General features: G+C 52.1%; 1 protein-coding gene across 2 annotated transcripts in view; it reads right to left on the bottom strand.

Moving 5' to 3' along the window:
* The window catches only part of P2RX7 (purinergic receptor P2X 7), a 34,668-nt gene extending 17,090 nt beyond the window's left edge, over window positions 1-17,578 (bottom strand). The window contains exons 1-5 of one of the 2 annotated variants that reach the window (XM_036277087.1): window positions 17,355-17,578; window positions 5,719-5,887; window positions 4,333-4,401; window positions 2,097-2,169; window positions 1,001-1,097 (exon numbers count right to left, since the gene is read on the bottom strand). In XM_036277087.1, coding sequence (XP_036132980.1) covers window positions 1,001-1,097; window positions 2,097-2,169; window positions 4,333-4,401; window positions 5,719-5,887; window positions 17,355-17,473 — 527 coding nt within the window. In that variant the 5' untranslated portion in view covers window positions 17,474-17,578. Of the gene's footprint in view, window positions 1-1,000; window positions 1,098-2,096; window positions 2,170-4,332; window positions 4,402-5,718; window positions 5,888-16,343; window positions 16,489-17,354 lie in introns of those variants that run through there. The other variant, XM_036277088.1, reaches the window with a different exon arrangement.
* Window positions 17,579-18,190: the final 612 nt, after the last annotated feature.

Genomic DNA, 18,190 nt, shown 5'->3' with positions numbered 1-18,190 from the left:
TGGACAGTACTAGTCTAGAACCACCAGACTTCTAGGGGCAGATTGTGTGTGTGAGTGATTGAGCACTTTCTGTATGCCAGGCACTGGGCTCACTTTGCAGTCACTGTACATGCGTCACCTCATTTAATTCTCACAGCAGCCCGGTGAGGTAGGTGCCGTTATTATCCTCAGCTTACAGACGAGGACATGGAAGTTCAGAGAGGTTAAGCCACTTGCCTAAGGTTACACAGCAAAGAAGTGTTCAGAGTCAGGATTTGAATCCAGGTCTCTCTGTTCTCTGCTGAAATGCATCAGTCCCTGCAGTTTCTGAGGTTTGAATCAAGTTCTGCCTCTAGGCCTGACCTTGTGTGTTAAAGAGAAGAGTCACTCCAGGGACCACCAAATCTGTCACTGTGATCATTTAAGAAAATTTCCCTTCCCTTTCTCCCTTCCTTTTCTTTTCTTTTTTCTTTTCCCTTCCTTCCTTCCTGCCTGCCTGCCTGCCTGCCTTCCTCCCTCCCTTCCTTCCTTTCTTTCTTTCTTGGTACGTGCCCCTAGTGGGAACTGAACCCGGGTCTCTCTGGTCCGCAGGCCGACGCTCTAACCACTGAGCCAAACCTGCCAGGGCCTTCCTTCCATTTCTTTTCCTTCCTTTCCCCTTCCTTCCTTTTCTTCTTTCTTCCCTCCCTGTCACCTACCCATCCTTAGTCCTTCAGTATGGACACAGACAAGTCAGAATGGACCCTTCTGGAGGAGGGTTGGGCGGTGCCCTGGAACATGCTGGCACAGAAGGGGGGCAGGGGCGCCCCAGGGTGCTCAGAGTAGTAGCTAATTATCAGCCAGTACAGAATCATTTCGGTGTTGTAACCATCCTCCCAGAGACCACCTGGGTGCCTGGCATGGGGTCGCCGAGCCAGTAGCACCCAGGACTTGGACGGCCCTGAGAAGCTAGGTCAGCACCTGGCCAGGGCTCACCTGCTCCCTGCCGAGCGCCACTGTCTGACCCCACCCTGCAGCTCACCGGGGGGCCTCTTCCGTTGCCTCGGTGGGACACCAGGCAGAGACTTCACAGGTCTTCTGCCTCTCTTTATACACTACACACCTTCCGGTCTGGATTCCTGTGGGGTCAAGAGGTCAGAGAAGCACCGGTGTGAGAGAACCATGAGGGGAAACTCTTGACCCAAGCAAGAGACTGCTTTTCAGCCCACGCAGTTCCAGTTTCCCCGCAACCCCAACCGAACCACAAGCTCATCAGGCTGACCAAGCAATACTCTACACGGCAGGCTTTTTAAAAAGCATCAGAGGACACGGGGAGACCAGGGATGCTGATGGCTCTTTTGGCTTTTTTGCAAGGAAAGATGCCTGAGAGAGGAGCTGGACAGGACATAGTCTCTCCTGGGATAAACGGACCAGAACTTGGCTCCTCACTGGGCAGCTGAGGCCCGCAAGCCGTGTACAGCGTGTACCAGGGATGTGCAAAGTCACGGAATAAACAGGGCACATCTTCCCAGGGCGTCAGGGCCAGTTACAGGTTCCCGAGGGCAAAGTGAAATAGCAAGTGATGTTAACATGACCTCTATACCAACTCAAACACACATATATTATGGAACCAGATGTGACATCCACATGCCCTTTTGTGTGTTGCATAACCACCGATAGTCTTTCTTTTCTTTTATACGGTAACTTTTTATTGTCATGGGCCCTTTAAAATAGGAGACATGGAAATTCTGCAGGATAATATGCATATGGCCCCCAGGTGTCCTGGGGGTACAAGTTCAAGCTCCTCAACCTTTGGGGAAATTCAAGGCGGAAACGTTTAGAATACTCAGATGATGCTATGGGCCATTTGATTTTTCTGTCAGTTAAAACCCTGAAGGTGCTAATTCTGCGGGGTTTTCAGGAGGTTCCTCACTAGGAAATTAACGTCGCATGCATATCAGGTGCTGATCCTACGGGGGCGGAGCCACAGCACCGGCAGACACGGGCTCAGCCGGCTGCTCAGGGTGGAAGAAGGCAGCTGACAGCCAGAGGTAATGATCTCAACTTCACGGCACTGTGAACGTGGCCAGGACGCCAGACCATCCACCCACAGGGTCCCGAAAAGAAACAGAACGTACCTTTGCTCTGTGGGTCCATCCATCCCTTTTTACAGTTCCGGTCGGAGTGACAGAGTGACCAGCGGGTGGGATACTGCAGAGAGAAGGACAGGACAGTGAGGAGTAACAGCAGGTGTCCCTAAGATACGGAAAAGCAGACGTTTATGTCCACACAGAAACCTGTACACAGATGGACATAGCAGCATATTCATAAGAGCCAAAGAGTGGAAACAGCCCAAGTATTCATAATGAATGGACAAATAAAACGGAGTACATTCACGCAGTGGAATATTATTCAGCCATAAAAAGGAACGAAGTACTGACTTACGCTCCAACGTGGACAAACCCTAGAAACGCTGTAGTGAGTGGGAGAAATCAGACACAAAGACCACGTGTTGTAGGGTTCCATTTATGAAAAGTGTCCAGAAGAGGCAAATCCACAGACACAGAGAGCAGATCAGTGGTGACCAAGGGCTGGGAGGGAGGGAATGGGGAGTGACTGGTAATGGATATGAGATTTCTTTGGGGGGGGATGGAATGTTCTGAAGTTAGATAGTGGTGGTGGTTGCACAACATTGGGAATATTCTGAAAACCACTGGACTGTACACTTTAAAATGCTGGGTTTATGGTCGCTGAATTATGTATCACAGTAAAAAATAAAAATCTACAAAGCAGACACCAGGGCAGCCTGGGGCCACTTGCAGGGACAGCCCTCGGGGTGGAGAGCAGATGGCCTGGTCCGGCAGACCGAGCGCAGCAAACAGCATGAGGGCTCAGCAGGGATTGGGGAAACCAGGGGGCCAGCCAGCCCTCCCTCCGGGCTGAGAAAATGAGGTCAGCCAGGTCTCAGGACTGAGGGCAAAGGCAGAAGAAGGAAATGAGAAGCGATGACTTGGCTTCCCATCCCCTAGGCAGCAGTCCAGTGGCCAGTGTCAGGGACAGCAGAGCCCCGCACAGCTGCTGGGGAAACAGCCCTGCTCCTTATCTTCTGTGCAGTTTGTGGCTTCGTTAGAGATCCGGCAGGACCCAGGCAAACCCGGTTTTGGCAATAGCGCACCATTTTCTAGCTGAATGACCTTGGTCAGGTCATTGCACCTGGCTCAGCCTGTTTCCGCCTCTGTAAGAGGATGGACAGATTGGCCTTCAGTGGTTGCTGTGAGGACTGAGCAGGATGGACACAGATCCACGGGAAGGGCGGCTCGGTTCCCGGTGGGCACGATGGCCAGCCTGCAGCGGGAGAGAGCGTCTCCGCCCCGAGCTCTCAGACACTCAGGAGTGCAGACCTCGTCACCGAGCGGGCTGGTGAGCGAGACCTACCGGCCAGGCTGTTCCTCCCACAGGCAGGAAGCCGCTCGGTAAGGTGACAGTGCTGTGCCACTCCGTGTCGGGACGGTCCCTGGTCGAGCACGGGCACGCTACCCGAGTGGGAAGTGGCGGGAGGTTGCCGGTAGCGGGCAGGGGATTCCCAGTCACACATCGCTGTAGATGAACTCACCAGGACAGCTAGCCATCATCTTCAAGGACGGGGGCAGGCCTGGGGAGCGACAGGCTAGGACAAATGCATTCTGATAGGGGAGAAAGTTTTCCAGAAAGGGGGGAGGTGTCAAGAGTATGGAGAGGGCGAAGCCAAGTTGGGAGAGAGCATGAGCGGTGGTGGGGGGACTTGTAGCGTCTCCCTGATACTGAAACTCTAAGAAGTGGGATGAAAAGGCAAACTTGAGCTGTTTGACAATGTCCCCAGACAGTTCACAGTGGATCCCTGTAGGAAAGGCTGTCAAAGAGGACACCTGGCTCTGCCCCCAGCAAGCTGGGTGACCTGGGGAAGTCGCTTAACCTCTCTGATCCGCGTTCCAGTCTGTGAAAGGGGGCTGGGAATGCCGTCACCCTCCTAAGTTGTGAGGCTCCAGTGAAATGTGAAACGCTGCGCAAATGCCAAGGGTCAGTTTTGTCGTGAGCACACGGGAGTGAGCGGGGGGGGGGGGGGGGAGCAGGCCCCCCGCCTGCGCAGACTCCCGGGGCTGGAGCCGGAGCCAGGGACAAAGATCAGGAGGCGACAGAGAAAGCACTGCAGTGCTTCTGACCTTTCCCCCACTCAGCCCAGACCCACACCCCACAAAAGAGGCCCAGTAGGTGTTTGTGAGCTCGAAGACACCCCGCATCTCCGTGTCCACATTCACGTGCCCTTTCTCTGACCTGCGCCTCCTTATCACCAGGAGCTCTTATCACCAGTCTAACTGCTCTGGGTCCCTTCCTTACCTCGGGACACAGCCCCTGCACCTGGTCGTCTGTCTTGAGGAAGTTTGTCATCACAAAGAAGGAGTTCCCCTGTGGAGAAAAGGGGAGCAGTCAAAGGCAGAATCTCTGAGAACGACCTACCTAATCACAGTACTCCAGCTTGCTAAGTGCCTGGGGGTGAACCTTCCCACTCCTCGGGGCTCCAGTCTAGAAATGGGGGCCCGGGAGCCAACTTGGCTCAGCACGGAGGGCTTGCTGCCAAACAAAGGCGCCGGGCCGCCCCGCTGAGCCGAGAGCGGAGCACATGCACTCGGACTGGCTGGCCATTCATTCTCCATCCCAGCCGCACAACAAAACCCCGTTAAATTGAAGCTCTGGAGACTCGAGAGGCAGAAGTGGGGGTGTTGGCTTCGTCAGAGTGCTGTTCAGATTATCTGGGACTTTAATTAAAGGGCAATAGGGCACCCCGCCACCTGGGAAAGAGCTGGAGGTTTTAATGACCCGCAGTTAGAAACTAACAGATAGCAGCTCGGGTTTTATGGTTTTGCAAAGCTTTCCAGCCCCCAGAGGTGGCCGATGTGCCCTTTGTCCCTTCTGCCCCCCCATCTGTTCTCCAGTCCACTTCATCTCTCATTTTTGACGGTTCTAATTTCATTTTCTCCTCTTGCAAATGCCCTTTCTCTGCGATCCACACCCTTCTTTTCTTCCTCATCCGCAGTCTTCCTTTGTGTGAAAAGGTACCCAAGCATGCCTTCCTGGGGACAACGCAGAAGGGCTGGTCTTCTCTAGGCGGAAACGACGTTGCCCTTCTATTGTTTCCCTTTGTTGTGTTTTGTTAATCCTCACCCGAGGATATTTTGTCCATTGATTTTTGGAGAGAATGGAAGGGAGGACAGAGAGAGAGAGAGAGAGAGAGAGAAACATCGATGTGAGAGAGACACCCACACGTACCCTGACCAGGGCTGAGGATTGTACCTGCAACCCAGGCACATGCCCTTGACTGAGAATTGAACGTGCGACCCTTCAGTGTGCAGGCCAAGGCTCTAACCGCTGAGCACACGGGCCAGGGCTCTTTGCCCTTCTGAATGTAGGCAGAGCTTGTTGACTTGATGGCCCTGCTTCTCAAAAAGCAGTGCGTAAATCAAAGTCTGAGTGAATCAAATCGTGTTTCAAATGCACCAGGACACAGCTATTTTGAGAAACCCTGCAGGACTTGATAAAGCAAAGAATCAACTCCTTTGAGCTGTCGGATCTGACCCAGTTTTGCAATTTTTAGGTTTTGTCAGTTGGGATTTTCAGAGTTTTGAAACAGGGCCAGTGTTTTCTGGAGTGAGGCTCTAGGTCCCCGGGCTGGGGGCAGGCCCCGGTGGGCAGAGGCGAGCCCTGGGAGGACGGCTCTGTGCTCACCTGCAAGGGGAAGGTGTAATCCGCCGTGTCGAAGACCCTGCGCACCACCTTCTTCTGTCCGTTCTCCAGCACCTCCTCCTCCACCTCTGCCACGCCTTTGACCTTGGTGTGCACAGAACTGATCAGAGGCTCCTTCCGCTGGTACAGCTTGTCACTCACCAGAGCAAAGCTGAGTGGCGGACACAGAAAAGCATCAGTGTTTTCCCCGGGGAGGCACAGTGCGGTGGTTTGGGGTGCAGGCTACCTCCATTCAAATCCTCGCCTTGCTGGGTAACTCTGGGTCCCCGATTTGCCTTCCCCGTGACTCCTTTTCCTTATGTGAAGGTGGGAAGAATAGTCATACCTACCTCATGGGGTGGTTGTGAGCATGAAATGAGATATATATGCAAACTCCGTAGTATTGTACCGGGCACACAATGAATACATGGCAACTAGTGCCAACCTCTACTCTCGGCTAATACAGACCTTAATTTACAGGACAGCTTCTCAAATACCAGAGTCCACCCCTGTGTCGGTCCACCCAGCGTTGTTCCGGGGCTCAGTAACACGTCAGCATCTGCCTAAGGGTATGTCCAGCTGGTCAGCCACTTGTTTTCCAGAAGGACGCACCTGGTCTGTACATAATAGCTAATAGGTGCCGCTGTTTACTGAGCACTTCTGTGTGCCAAGAATTCTACACACATCACCCCCTTTAGTCCTCACAAAGGTAGCAGATCGTTACTGTAATCACCACCCTCTGTGGATGAGGGAATGGGCTGAGAGGGGGAGGGACTTGCCCCGGGTCACACAGGGCAGAACTGAGGTCCTTGGTCTACCGGAGCCCAAAGCCAGACTTGTTAACCCCTGCGCCACTCGGTCCTGCTCCGGTTCCCTCCTTTCGGCAGCTCATGCAGTTTTAACACCTGACTTAGATACGAGTCTAAGTTATTACGGTGGGGGAACTAGAGAGGGGACGTGGAATTGATGATTAAAAATGGTAGATTTCGGCCCCACTTATGTTTTCCCAGTCTCCCATTATCTGGAATAATTAAGAGTTGATCCTAAATGCTTTCTTTATTCATTCAGCATGTATTTATTTGATCTCTTCCGTCTGCCCAGCCCCTAATATCTGAATGATATTGGGAAGTCTAAGCCAATGGCTGCCCACTAGGAGCGGACCTTGGAAACCAAGATGGGGGGGTGGGGGGGCAACATGTGGTCCCAGCTGTTCTCAACTTTGGCTGTGATGTGTAATCACCCAGGGAGCTTTCGAAATTGCAGCCCCAGACCCATCCCTGGAAACTATGGTTCAGTAGGTCTGGGGAGGTATCCAGGTACCTATATATCTTTTAAAAGTTCCCCTGATTCTGGTGCACAGCCAGGTTGAGAACCCCTGGGGGACTCATGAAAAGACAGCTCATATCTGCCAATACAAAGTCCACCTGAAGAAGTGCATTCCCTACGGCCCAGCAAGTCCACGCTCAGGTGTGAGCCCTAGAAACACCCTCACACAGGTGCCTAAGGAGGCATGTCTAGACTGTTTACAGCAGGAATAACTGAAGATAACCTGAATGTCCTTGAACACCGGATGGCAAATAAGTGAATGGGTTCACACAGTGGGATGCTCTGCAGCGATGAAAATGATGGAGAGCTACTTGTATCAATATGGAAACAACACAGTGTTGAGCGACCAAAGCACACCACGTAATGATGTGAAGCTCAGAGACATCCAAGGCAACGTTGTATACTGAAAGACCCGTCCATGCGTATTAGTAGCAGCACCGTTCACAACAGCCAAAAGGTGGCAACAACCGGAAGCTCATCAGTAGACAACTGGAAAAACAACACGTAGTCTATATCTTATTCGGCCGTGAAAAGGAATGAAATACTGAAATCTACTGTACTATGAATGAACCTCGAAAGCATCATGCTAAGTGGAAGAAGCCAGATCCCGTTCATATGAAAGATCCAGAGTAGGTACATCCATAGAGACAGAGAGTCCATTGATGGTTGCCAGGGGCTCGGGGCAAGGAGAAATGGGAATTAACTGCCGAATGGGCACAGGGTTTCGTTTAGGTGATGAGAATGTCCCAGAACTAGACAGAGGCGGCGTTTGCATGACACTGTGAACATGCCAGATGCCACTGACGTGTCCACTGTGACGTGGTCGATTTGATGCTACATGAATTTCACCTCAATAAGAACAGGAGAAACGTTTTAGAGATGTGGACATACGTTGCAGAAATGTAAAAACAACCACAGAACTACAAGCACCCGCTGCAGGGCGATGGTCATAAGAGGAGAGGAAAGAGGACCGGATGAAGGCTGGGTTCGCAAGGAGCTAACGCTGGACTAGTAATGTTTGACTTTCTAAGTCGGATGGTGGTACACGGGTGTTTATTATATTATTCTCAATATCCTTCAGTATTTCTATGACATTCATTACAAGAGGAAGTTCGTCGAGGAAGACCTTGGGGCAAGAGACCCAGAGTTGAGATCCAGTCTGCCTGCAGGAGCCAGAGCTGGTCGGCGCAGCCCCGGACAACACACTGCAGCTCGGGCACGGCGGGTACGGGTCGGGCACGGGGTCAGGCACGGGGTTGGGCACAGGGTCGTGCAGCACTTCCCCCCTGGGTCCTGCAGCGTTTCCCCAGAACAGCTCTGGGTCAGTCCGCCCCCGTTCCAGAGGCTCAGCTCTGGTGTCTCATATTCCCTCCGGACGGACAGCGTGTTACAGACCAGCCTTAGTGGACTCCAGCCCTCCCGTAAAAGGACGACTTGTCTTTGTACAATAACGAACATATTAAGAATTAAAATGCTTCAAAGCTGCATCAGAAGGAAGAAGAAAAAAAGAGTTTGCAATACCCTTCCCTGTGGAAAGAACATTCTAACCACTGTCCCGGCAGGTCTCTCCCGACTCCCTTGGTGACTCAGACAAGTCATGTCACCTCTCAGGGGCCGTGGGTTCAGTCCCTGCATGAGGAGCTAATGGCCTGGCTTCTTGCGCCCTCTGAGCTTCGGCTGTGAGCAGCTACAATTCTGAGCACTCCGAAGCCTGCAAACACTGGTCCCTGGGGCGCAGGCCTGGTCAGATGGGTAGAGCGATGGTGGGGAGAGGGGAGCCGAGGAGCCTGGGGGGATGGAGAGGAGCCTGGCTGGAAAGGACGGGGACAGAGAGCAGGGGAAGGGACAGTGCGGGCAGCCCGTGGGGCCCTCAGGCTGGCACACTGCCCTTGACTCACCAGATGTGGACGAGGGTGCCCATCACAAAGATGTTCTTCAGAATCCCGATCCACGGGCTCTGAATATGAACGACTTTGGCGACTCTCACCGACTGGCACATCCCGGGGAGTCTGCCCCGCGCCGGCATGATGAGAGGCCTCGAGCACCTGGGGAGAAGCGCCTCCCGGCCAGCCTGGCTCTCCCTCCCAGTGCCCGGGCTCCCGAGCAAAGGTTGCTCTACAGCGACCTGAAAGTGAGCTGTTTAACCACTGCCTGACCAAGGGCCACAGACATGTGGGGGGCCCCTGAAAGAACTGGGGGCCTATGCCCGGCCGTGTGGCTCAGTGGTTGAGTGTTGACCCACGCACCAGGAGGCCGCCAGTTCGATTCCTGGTCAGGGCACATGCCCGGGTTGTGGGCCTGATCCCCAGTGGGGGGCAAGCAGGAGGCAGCCAACCCATGTTCTCTCTCATCGATGTTTCTAGTTCTCTCTCCTTCTCACTTCCTCTCTCTGAAATCAATAAACACAAAAAAGGACCGTGGGCCCTGGGCTCTGTGCCTTCTGTGCCTCATGGAGATTTCGGGCCTGCAGCCTCTGTTCCTTGCGTGTAAAATCCCAAGAGAAGAATCGGACCGTGTCCATCTCTGCTCCACTCACCCGTGTGGGGGGGTCAGCAAATGGCCAAGGAGAAAGTGGCGGAGAGCCTGCACCCCCAAAGCAAGTTAAATCCCAAGTGTATTAGTTTCCTGTTGCTGCTGTAATAAATGACCACGGAATGTGTGGCTTAAACCACCCCAAATGTATTCTCTCACAGATCTAAGGGCAGCGCGCTCAAATCAGGGGGCAGCAGGGCTGGATCCTTCTTGAGGCTCCACAGAGAAGGTGCTCCTCGCCCCCTCCAGCTTCTCCAGGCTGCGGGCTCTCCTGGCTCCCCGCCTCCACTCCAGCCTCACTCCTGCTGCCCCCTCCCCTCCTGCCTCTCTCTTCTAAGGACTCCTGGTTACACTGGGGCCACTCAGATAATCAAGGAAACCTCCCCGTCTCACGACCTTGAATTTAATCACATCTGCAGAATTCCTTTCACCATAAAAAGTAACACATGCACATTCCTGATCTCCGGTGGGGGGGAGGGGCTCAGTCACTGTCCTGACCACTCTGCCTCACTGCCTCCGCACCCTCCTCTCGGTTGCCAGGCACATCCTTGCACGAGAATCTGTTCACACCTAAGACACATTGTACACCTCAGGATGAACCTTCGGATGCGATCATTGTATGTCTCAGACCACACAGGGCTGCCTCGTTCCATGCTTCCGCCAGCAAACCGACAGTGTAGGCACCACTGCTCAAGAGGCCTCGACAAACCAGAGCGTGGTTATGTGGGCTGGGCTGAGATGGTCAAGGTCTGGACACCATGTTAGGGACACAGGGCCGGAGGGGTTAGAGCGACTATTTTGAGGCAGAGGAGAGATACGATAGCAGGGTGCAGCCATAGAAGGGCCACAGGTGGAACTCTAACCAGAAGGGAGAATGCAGGGAGATGGATTTGGTCTCCGGGTGAAGAAGGGATGTCTAACAGTTACAGCAGTCTCGGAATGTCGCGAGCTTTCCTTCTGGTTGCTAGTTGGTGACATTGATGATGATGAAGATAATTTTCTTTTTTAAATTTTTTTTTTTATCCTCACCCGAGGACATTTTTCCATTTTTTGATCAGATAGAGCAGGAGGGAGAGAGAGGGAGAGAGAGGAAGGGAGAGAGAGAGAGAAACATCGACGTGAAAGGGACACATCGAGTGGCTGCCACCCGCACGACCAACCAGAGCCGGGGGGACAAACTGCAACCGAGGTACGTGCCCTTAGCGGGAACCGAACCCGGGTCTCTCGGTACCGCAGGCCGACGCTCCAACCGCTGAGCCAAACTGGCCAGGGCTGATGAAGATAATTTTCATTTATCTCCTCATCTCCCTCTCTCCTGTCTCCTCTCCATCTGCACTTCAACATCATCTCCCATCTTAAAAACAAATCCTCTCTCCACCCCCCATTCTTCTCCCGCCACCCCTCGATGCCTCCGTTCTCCTTTGTAGCCAAGTCCCTTGAAAGAGGAGTCACCGTATCATTCTCCATTCACTCCCCCACCCACTCCAGTCCGGCTCCCCCCCCCACTCCTCGAAAGCCTCCCGTGCCAAGTAAACAACCACTTCATCCTCACTGAATCCGACAGACGCACCACAGACCCGATATTGATGGGACCTCTCAACAGCATTTGACACCAGTGATCACGCACCAGCTCCTTCCCCTTCTTCCCTTGGCTTCCGGGGATCCCCATTCTCCCGACTTTCTCTGGATCTCTGTGTCCACCCTTTGGAGGTCCTACCGGGACCTCTGTGCGGCCATCACTTAAAGGTCAGCGTTCTTCAGGGATCTGTTCCAAGCCCTCTCGCCTTCTCATCTGCTTCTTCTCTCGCCGGTCAGCTGTGGCTGCTTCCCTGGTTCTGGTTACCGTATGTATGCTGGCGACATATACATTTGCATCTTGAGCTTCGGATTCGTACATCTAACTACCACAGAGCATCTGTATTTGTGTGTCCCACAGACATGTCACACTCAGCACCTTCCATTCTGAACTCATCTTGCACCCCAAATGGGCTCTCTCTTCCGTATTTCCCATCCCAGGAAATCCCTCCGGTACCCGTCAGTTGCTCAAGCCAGAAACATGGCACACTTCTTAACTCATCCTTTCCCTCATCGCCCCCTCAGACGTTCTATTGTTTTGTCTTCCCGGTGTTATTCAGATCCATCTACTTTTCTACCGCTGTCACCTCCTTAGGCCAGGTCACCATCAACTCTCATCTGGATCACCCTGCAGCCTCCTAAATGGTCTCTGTCCCTTCATTGAATTTTTTTTTTTTAATCCTCATCCGAGAATATTTTTCCATTTTTTGTTCAGATGGGAGGGAGAAAGAGAGAGAGAAACATCGAAGTGAAAGGGATACATCGACTGGCTGCCACCCGCACAACCCAACCAGGGCCGGGGACAAACTGCAACTGAAGTATGTGCCCTTAGCGGGAACCGAACCCGGGTCTCTCTGGTCCACAGGCCGACACTGTAACCGCTGAGCCAAACCGGCCAGGGCTGTCCCTGCATTTGTATTCCTCTCTCCGCCATGCCCAACCTCGCCCACACCCTCCACCTGTATACAGCTGCCCATGCCCTTGGGTGCTGTGATCTTCTCGGAAGAGAATAGATCTGCGGAGAGGTTCAGGGCCATGTGGGAAGAGGACTCTGCAGTCCTGGTACCCAGAGTATGGTGGGATGGGGGCTTGCAGCTCTGAACAGGCACATTCTGGCCTGCGGCAGGCAGGCTTCTAAGATGACCCCAACATTCCCTACATCCTGGCGTATAAAACCTGCCTAATTCCCCAAACTCTGAGTATGAAGGATATACTTTCCTGTTTAGGTTATGTTAAACAGCTGGCCTTCAGATCGGAAGATCACCTGGGTAGGCCTGACCCAATCACATGAACCCTTTAAAAGCAGAGAGTTTTTTTGGCTGGTCCCCGAAGAGAAGTCAGAGACCCGAAGCATGAGAACAATTCGTGTGTCCTTGCTGGCTTGACGCTGGAGAAGGCCTCGTGGCAAAGAATGCAAGTGGCCTCTAGGATCTGGGAGGGGCCCCTGGCTGCCAGCCAGCCAGGAAACAGAGTTCTCAGTCCTGCAATTGCAAGCAACTCAATTTTACCAACAAGAATGAGCCTAGAAGTAAATTTTTCTCCAGAGTCCCAAAGTGAGAACTCAGCCTGGCTTACAGTTTGATTTCAACCTGGTGAATCTCAGAGTAGAGAACCCAGGATGCCCAGACCACTAACCTACAAGAACCGTGAGCTACTAAGCGGATGGTGTGTTATGCCACTGAGTCGGTGGTAATTTGTTGCGCAGTAGCAGAAAACATACAGTCCCACAGGCTTCTTACTTCATGGGGAAGCTTGCAGCCAGCAGCCAGTAGAGGGCCACAGTGGGGTTTCTAAAGCATGGGGTCCAGGGAAGTGGTCCCCATTGCGTAGGTCAAGGCTGGTATGGCACCCATAAATTCCTAAAGATGAATTCTGCCCATGCCCACCACTTCATGTTATTCCCCGGGTACTGAAGTGTTGCATGGTTCTCATGTTTGAAGAGCTTGGGCTTGGGCCTCATGCCTATCTCCTAGCTGCAAGAGAGCCAGGGAAATTAAGCTGTGATATATAATCTAGAAGTGGAGCCTATAACATGGGAATTCCCCCATAATTACACCATTCAAATCATGATTACCTACCGAGACCTTGGAATAGGTATTTGTTTTTTAGCTGTCTCTCCCCACCCCACCCCTACCCTCCACTTTCTTTTCCTATTTCTTCTGGCAACAGAATTTTTTTTTTCTTAAGGAAAAGCCATTGAATGTGGTTTAGGTCAGGGTCATTCAGCTCTGTTATCCTCTCTCTACTTCCTGACACAAGAGTCAGCACATGACCCAGGGCTGGTCAATCAGGTGACACCATGCCCCTAGTCACAGTGATTGGTTGAGGGAGGAATATGTAACTCATACTCAATCAATCAGAATCTTTCCTGGGATTTTCTTGGCAGAACTATCAGGAAACATTTGTTTGTTCCTCTGAGGTTGCTATAAGGGGAGGCTGTAAGGGTATGAGTGTGCCATCTTCCTACACAAGAAGCTTGTTCAAGAAGAAAACGGAACAGTCTGAGATGTGGGGAGAGAGAATAAGCCTTGATAACACACTTTGAACTTTTACGACCACCCATGTCAGAAGACGGCTCCATCTCTTCCGCTGCCCGGTTACGTAACAGTAAACCCCCTGTGTGGCTTGCTGGCTGACTTGAGTTAGGTTTCTGTCACACATCCAAACAATATGACTGGCACAGACCTACTCCGCATCCTGTCCACACACTGCTGCAACCCTGGGCGCCCAGCCACTTGACCCTGCCTGCAGCTGCCGCCTGCCTTTGACTCTAGGCCTGAACTTGGTTGTGAGGGACTATGGGATGCTGATCAGCCTCTTGTCTTGCTTCCCGTATGGCCAGCCTCCATCTCGGACCCTAGTCTCAATAACCGATGCACCATCTTACTTCGTTATCCTGGCCCTTTGCCTTTTCAGCCCCCGTATGGACAGCCTGTGTGCCCAGAACCCCAGAGCCAGAGTCCAACACCTGCTGCTGCACATCCTGAATTCTACCTCCGCCTGTCTGGACTTCCATCCATGGTCCTCACCAGTCCTACTGGATGCACACAACATCCCCCAGCCCCTGTGTACCCCGAGCCTACCCATTTCACAGATGGCCGCCTTGCGGTTCTGTCAACTTGCAGCCTCACAGTACAACCAAAGGCAGCATCTCCCAGGCTGTGTGCTGTGCGACCCCACTCCGTGCGCCGTGAATCGCCCCTGAGCACAGAGGGGGAAAGCGAGGCCGGCAGCATTTTCTCTTCAACCTAAACACTGGAGAAGCATGGTACGCGGGGTCCTCTTCCACGGTCGGGACTGAAGGCACAAGCTGTCTCTGCTGAGCTCTCACACTGTGCACACAGCGTGGCCAACGGACCTCCCACCTCGCGCGGAGGCCGTGACAGCTGGAGTCCCCAGCTCTGGAGCAAGCTGTTTCTCCAGTTCTGCCGAAAGTGAGAAGAAAGGCAAATAGGAAGTAGTTGGCTCATTTTAGGGGGGACACGTTGAGTGGAAAACACATATTTAGATTCACGGGTCAGGGCGGCACAATGCTCACTCCATGAGAGCATGCGGGAGCAGAGACTGCCCGAGGGAACCCCGACTCAGGCATCCCATCGCTCACTTCTCGGGGCCCCAGTCACTGAACTGTTTTCGCTGAGTTCTCTCCCCATTCCCCCGGGGAACGTGCATAACTGAATTTAAGGGACTTAAATGCGTGTAAAGTAAGATCCACCCTATGAAAGAAAAGTATTTATCACTGTAAGGTGTTCTCATAATAATCTGTTCTTATGTGTACAATGATCTGTTTTTAAGAAATTGTATACTGGACCCAAGACTACCAGGAACTCACATGGAATTGTGACATATGACCTATGTCTTGATTCGTAAGGGAGCATTACTAACTGCTTATCATCAGTCCTGTGACATCTTGTCTAAGTAACGTGTCTTACTTTAGAATTCTAACATATGTGTTTATTATTCAATATTTGTGGCATAGTAAACCTATGAATAAAATAATGATAATCCTAATAATTCATATTAATAAGAAGAATGAGCACATAGTAAGGGCTTGCCATATGCCAGGTATTTTTCCAGCAGCTTTGCATGTATTAACTCATTTAATTCTCACAACCACCAGCACCCCCATTTTACAGATAAGAAAACTCAAAGAGGTGAGGGATTTTTGAATCCATGTTTTCAGATCTCAAATCCCAAGCATGGGTGTGGTTACTCCAACAGTCCAAGGAGAGGATGTACTGCATGCGAAAGTACCTATTATATTCAAAAAGATTCTTTTTAAAAAATAGCTACCGCCCTGGCCGGTTTGGCTCAGCGGTTAGAGCGTCCACCTGCGGTCCGGAGAGGCCCGGGTTCGGTTCCCGCTAAGGGCATGTACCTCGGTTGCAGTTTGTCCCCGGCCCTGGTTGGTCGTGCGGGTGGCAACCACTCGATGTGTCCCTTTCACATCGATGTTTCTCTCTCTCTCTCTTCCTCTCTCTTCCTCCCACTCTGTCTGTACAAAAAATGGAAAAATGTCCTCGGATGAGGATTAAAAAAAAAAAATAGCTACCATTTGTGGAGCTCCTACCCTATGCCGGGCATTGATAAGGGCGTGCATGCCCTTTCTGTTTAATTATCACAACTCTGTGAACAGAAGCAGAAACGAGGCTCGGAGAGGTTAAGTGACTCTGACCCTTAGCTAGGAAACAACACTGTCTCCCTGTATAGACACAAGTCGTCGTCGTCATTGTCATCATCATCATCACCACAAAGAGCAAGGGGGCATTACCCATTAGGAAAACGTGAACCCAAACCACAAGGAAACACTACTTTACATCTCACTAGCACGGCTACAATCCGAAAGACAGACGACAGCAAGTGTTGGCGAGGGTGTGGAGAAACTGGAGCGCACATTGCTGGTAGGAGTGAGAAATGGTGCCACTGCTGTGAAAAACAGTTGGGTGGTTTGGCAAAAAGCTGAACGTAGAGTTACCAAATGACCCACCAACCTCACTCATAGTTACGCACCACAGAAAACTGAACACGCATTCACGCAAAAACCTGTCCATGAAACTTCGTAGCAGCATTATTCATAATAGCCCCGAACTGGAACAACCCAAACGTCCACCAAAAAGCGCTTTATCCATACAATGGAATATTCCTTGGCCATAAAAAGGACTGAAGTACTGATATATGTTCCAACATGGACGAACCTTGAAAACATGCTGCTGTGTGGAAGAAGCCAGTCACAGAGGACCACAGACTGTATGACTCCATTCATCTGAAGTGTCCAGAACAGGCAAGTTCACAGAGACAGAAAACAGATCAGTGGGCGCCTGCGGCTTCAGGGAACAGGAGGATTGGGAATGATAACTAAGGGATATGGGAATTCTTTTCGAGGTGATGAAAACATTCTAAAATTGTGGTGACGATTGCACAACTCTGTGAATATCATTAGAACCACTAAACTGTACACTTTAAATGGGTGAATTGTATATTATGCAAATTATAGTTCAATAAGCTATTAAAAAAAATAATCAAGGGGAGCCTTCCTGACACTGGAGAGGACCTGAAGTTACATTTACACCTGGCCGGTGTGGCTCCGTGGATGGAGCGTCGTCCCCTGGACTGAGAGGTCCTGGTTCGATTCCCAGTCAGGGCACATGACCTGGTTGTGGGCTCGATCCCCAATAGGGGGCGTGCAGGAGGCAGCTGATTGATGTTTCTCTCTCACATATGTTTCACTCTCTCTCTCCCTTCCCCTTTCTCTAAAAAATCAATAAAAACAGATTTAAAAATAAATAAATAAGTAAGTAAAAGTAAAGCTACATTTACAAGTCTGGTCCTATTCCTCCCCTCCCCAAGCGACGATGACTCAGATAGTTGCCAGCATTATCACTAGGTGTGCCCCGATTCCTTGCCTCCTCCCTGGGAATCTAGGGTGTTGCCCTGTGTTTGCCCACCTTTCTCGGGGAATGCCCTCCCCACTTCGCCCCGGCAGGCCTGGGGTCAAACCCGGAGTGTCAGCCTGGCCCCCCAAAGCTTCCTTCTGCAGCAGACGGGCACTGCTGCCTCGCCAGCCTCCCTCCCTCCTTGCTGGGAGCCGCACGCCTCAGATTCTAAGAGCCCGTGGAACTCAGCACGTGCACCAGGAACTGCACCCTGGGGTTTTCTGTGCCAGCAACCACCGCAGAGATCTGCGGTCGTCCCCACACCCCACTTACCTAACGTAGGAAAAGACGATCATGTGGCAGACCCACTTCAGGGTGCCATAGTTCACGCTCTGGATCCGGGCGACTTTGCTGGTCTCGTACTGGAACGCGTCGGTGCAGCAGGACAGCATGGTGAGAGGCTCGCCCCCGGCTCGGGTCTGGACCAGGCTCAACCCTCGGACTGGCCACAGCAGGCCCACCAGTGAGAGGAAATGGAACGGGCTTGATTTTTAAGTTTGAGCTGCTCCGACGATGGCAACGTGGGGGCGGACCCTGGCAGCGGCCCAGCCGGGCTGGAAATAAACAAGGGAAGCCAAGTGCTAGGCCTGCCTGGCAGAGGACCCCGCCCAGCTGGCCTCCCCCATGCCTGCACAATGTCGGTGTTCAGAGGAAGGGCATTTTTAGAATTCCGCCTTTCCCCTTTTTCTTTCACTTTTTGACTCATTTCATTCGGGGGGAAAGGGGCAGCCCTTCAAATGTCAGGAGACCCAATGCATCCATTGTGCCTTAGTAAAGGGCCTAGATCGTTCCATTGCCTCAAGCGCCACTCAGAGACTGATCCATTTTCTACAACCTTTATTCAGCCCCAGAAATGTATGCTGTATGAACACTGAACACTGGGTGAATGAAAGTCCCTGTCCCCCGCCACACACACACTTCCTGTCTGTAGATGCTGCGGTGCGGCTTTTGCTGGCAGGGGAGGGGGGAGGTGGGGCTTTATTGCTATGCTGGATATTTCCTGTGTGACCTCCAGATCAGCGGTTCTCAACCTGTGGGTCGCTACCCCTTTGGGGGTTGAACGACCCTTTCACGGGGGTCACCTAAGACCATCGGAAAACATATTTCCG

This window comes from Molossus molossus, unplaced genomic scaffold, assembly GCF_014108415.1.
Source record: "Molossus molossus isolate mMolMol1 unplaced genomic scaffold, mMolMol1.p scaffold_m16_p_22, whole genome shotgun sequence".
Taxonomy (NCBI): Eukaryota; Metazoa; Chordata; class Mammalia; order Chiroptera; family Molossidae; genus Molossus; species Molossus molossus.
Note: the sequence above shows the minus strand (reverse complement) of the source record. Positions and strands in the feature narration are given on the sequence as shown.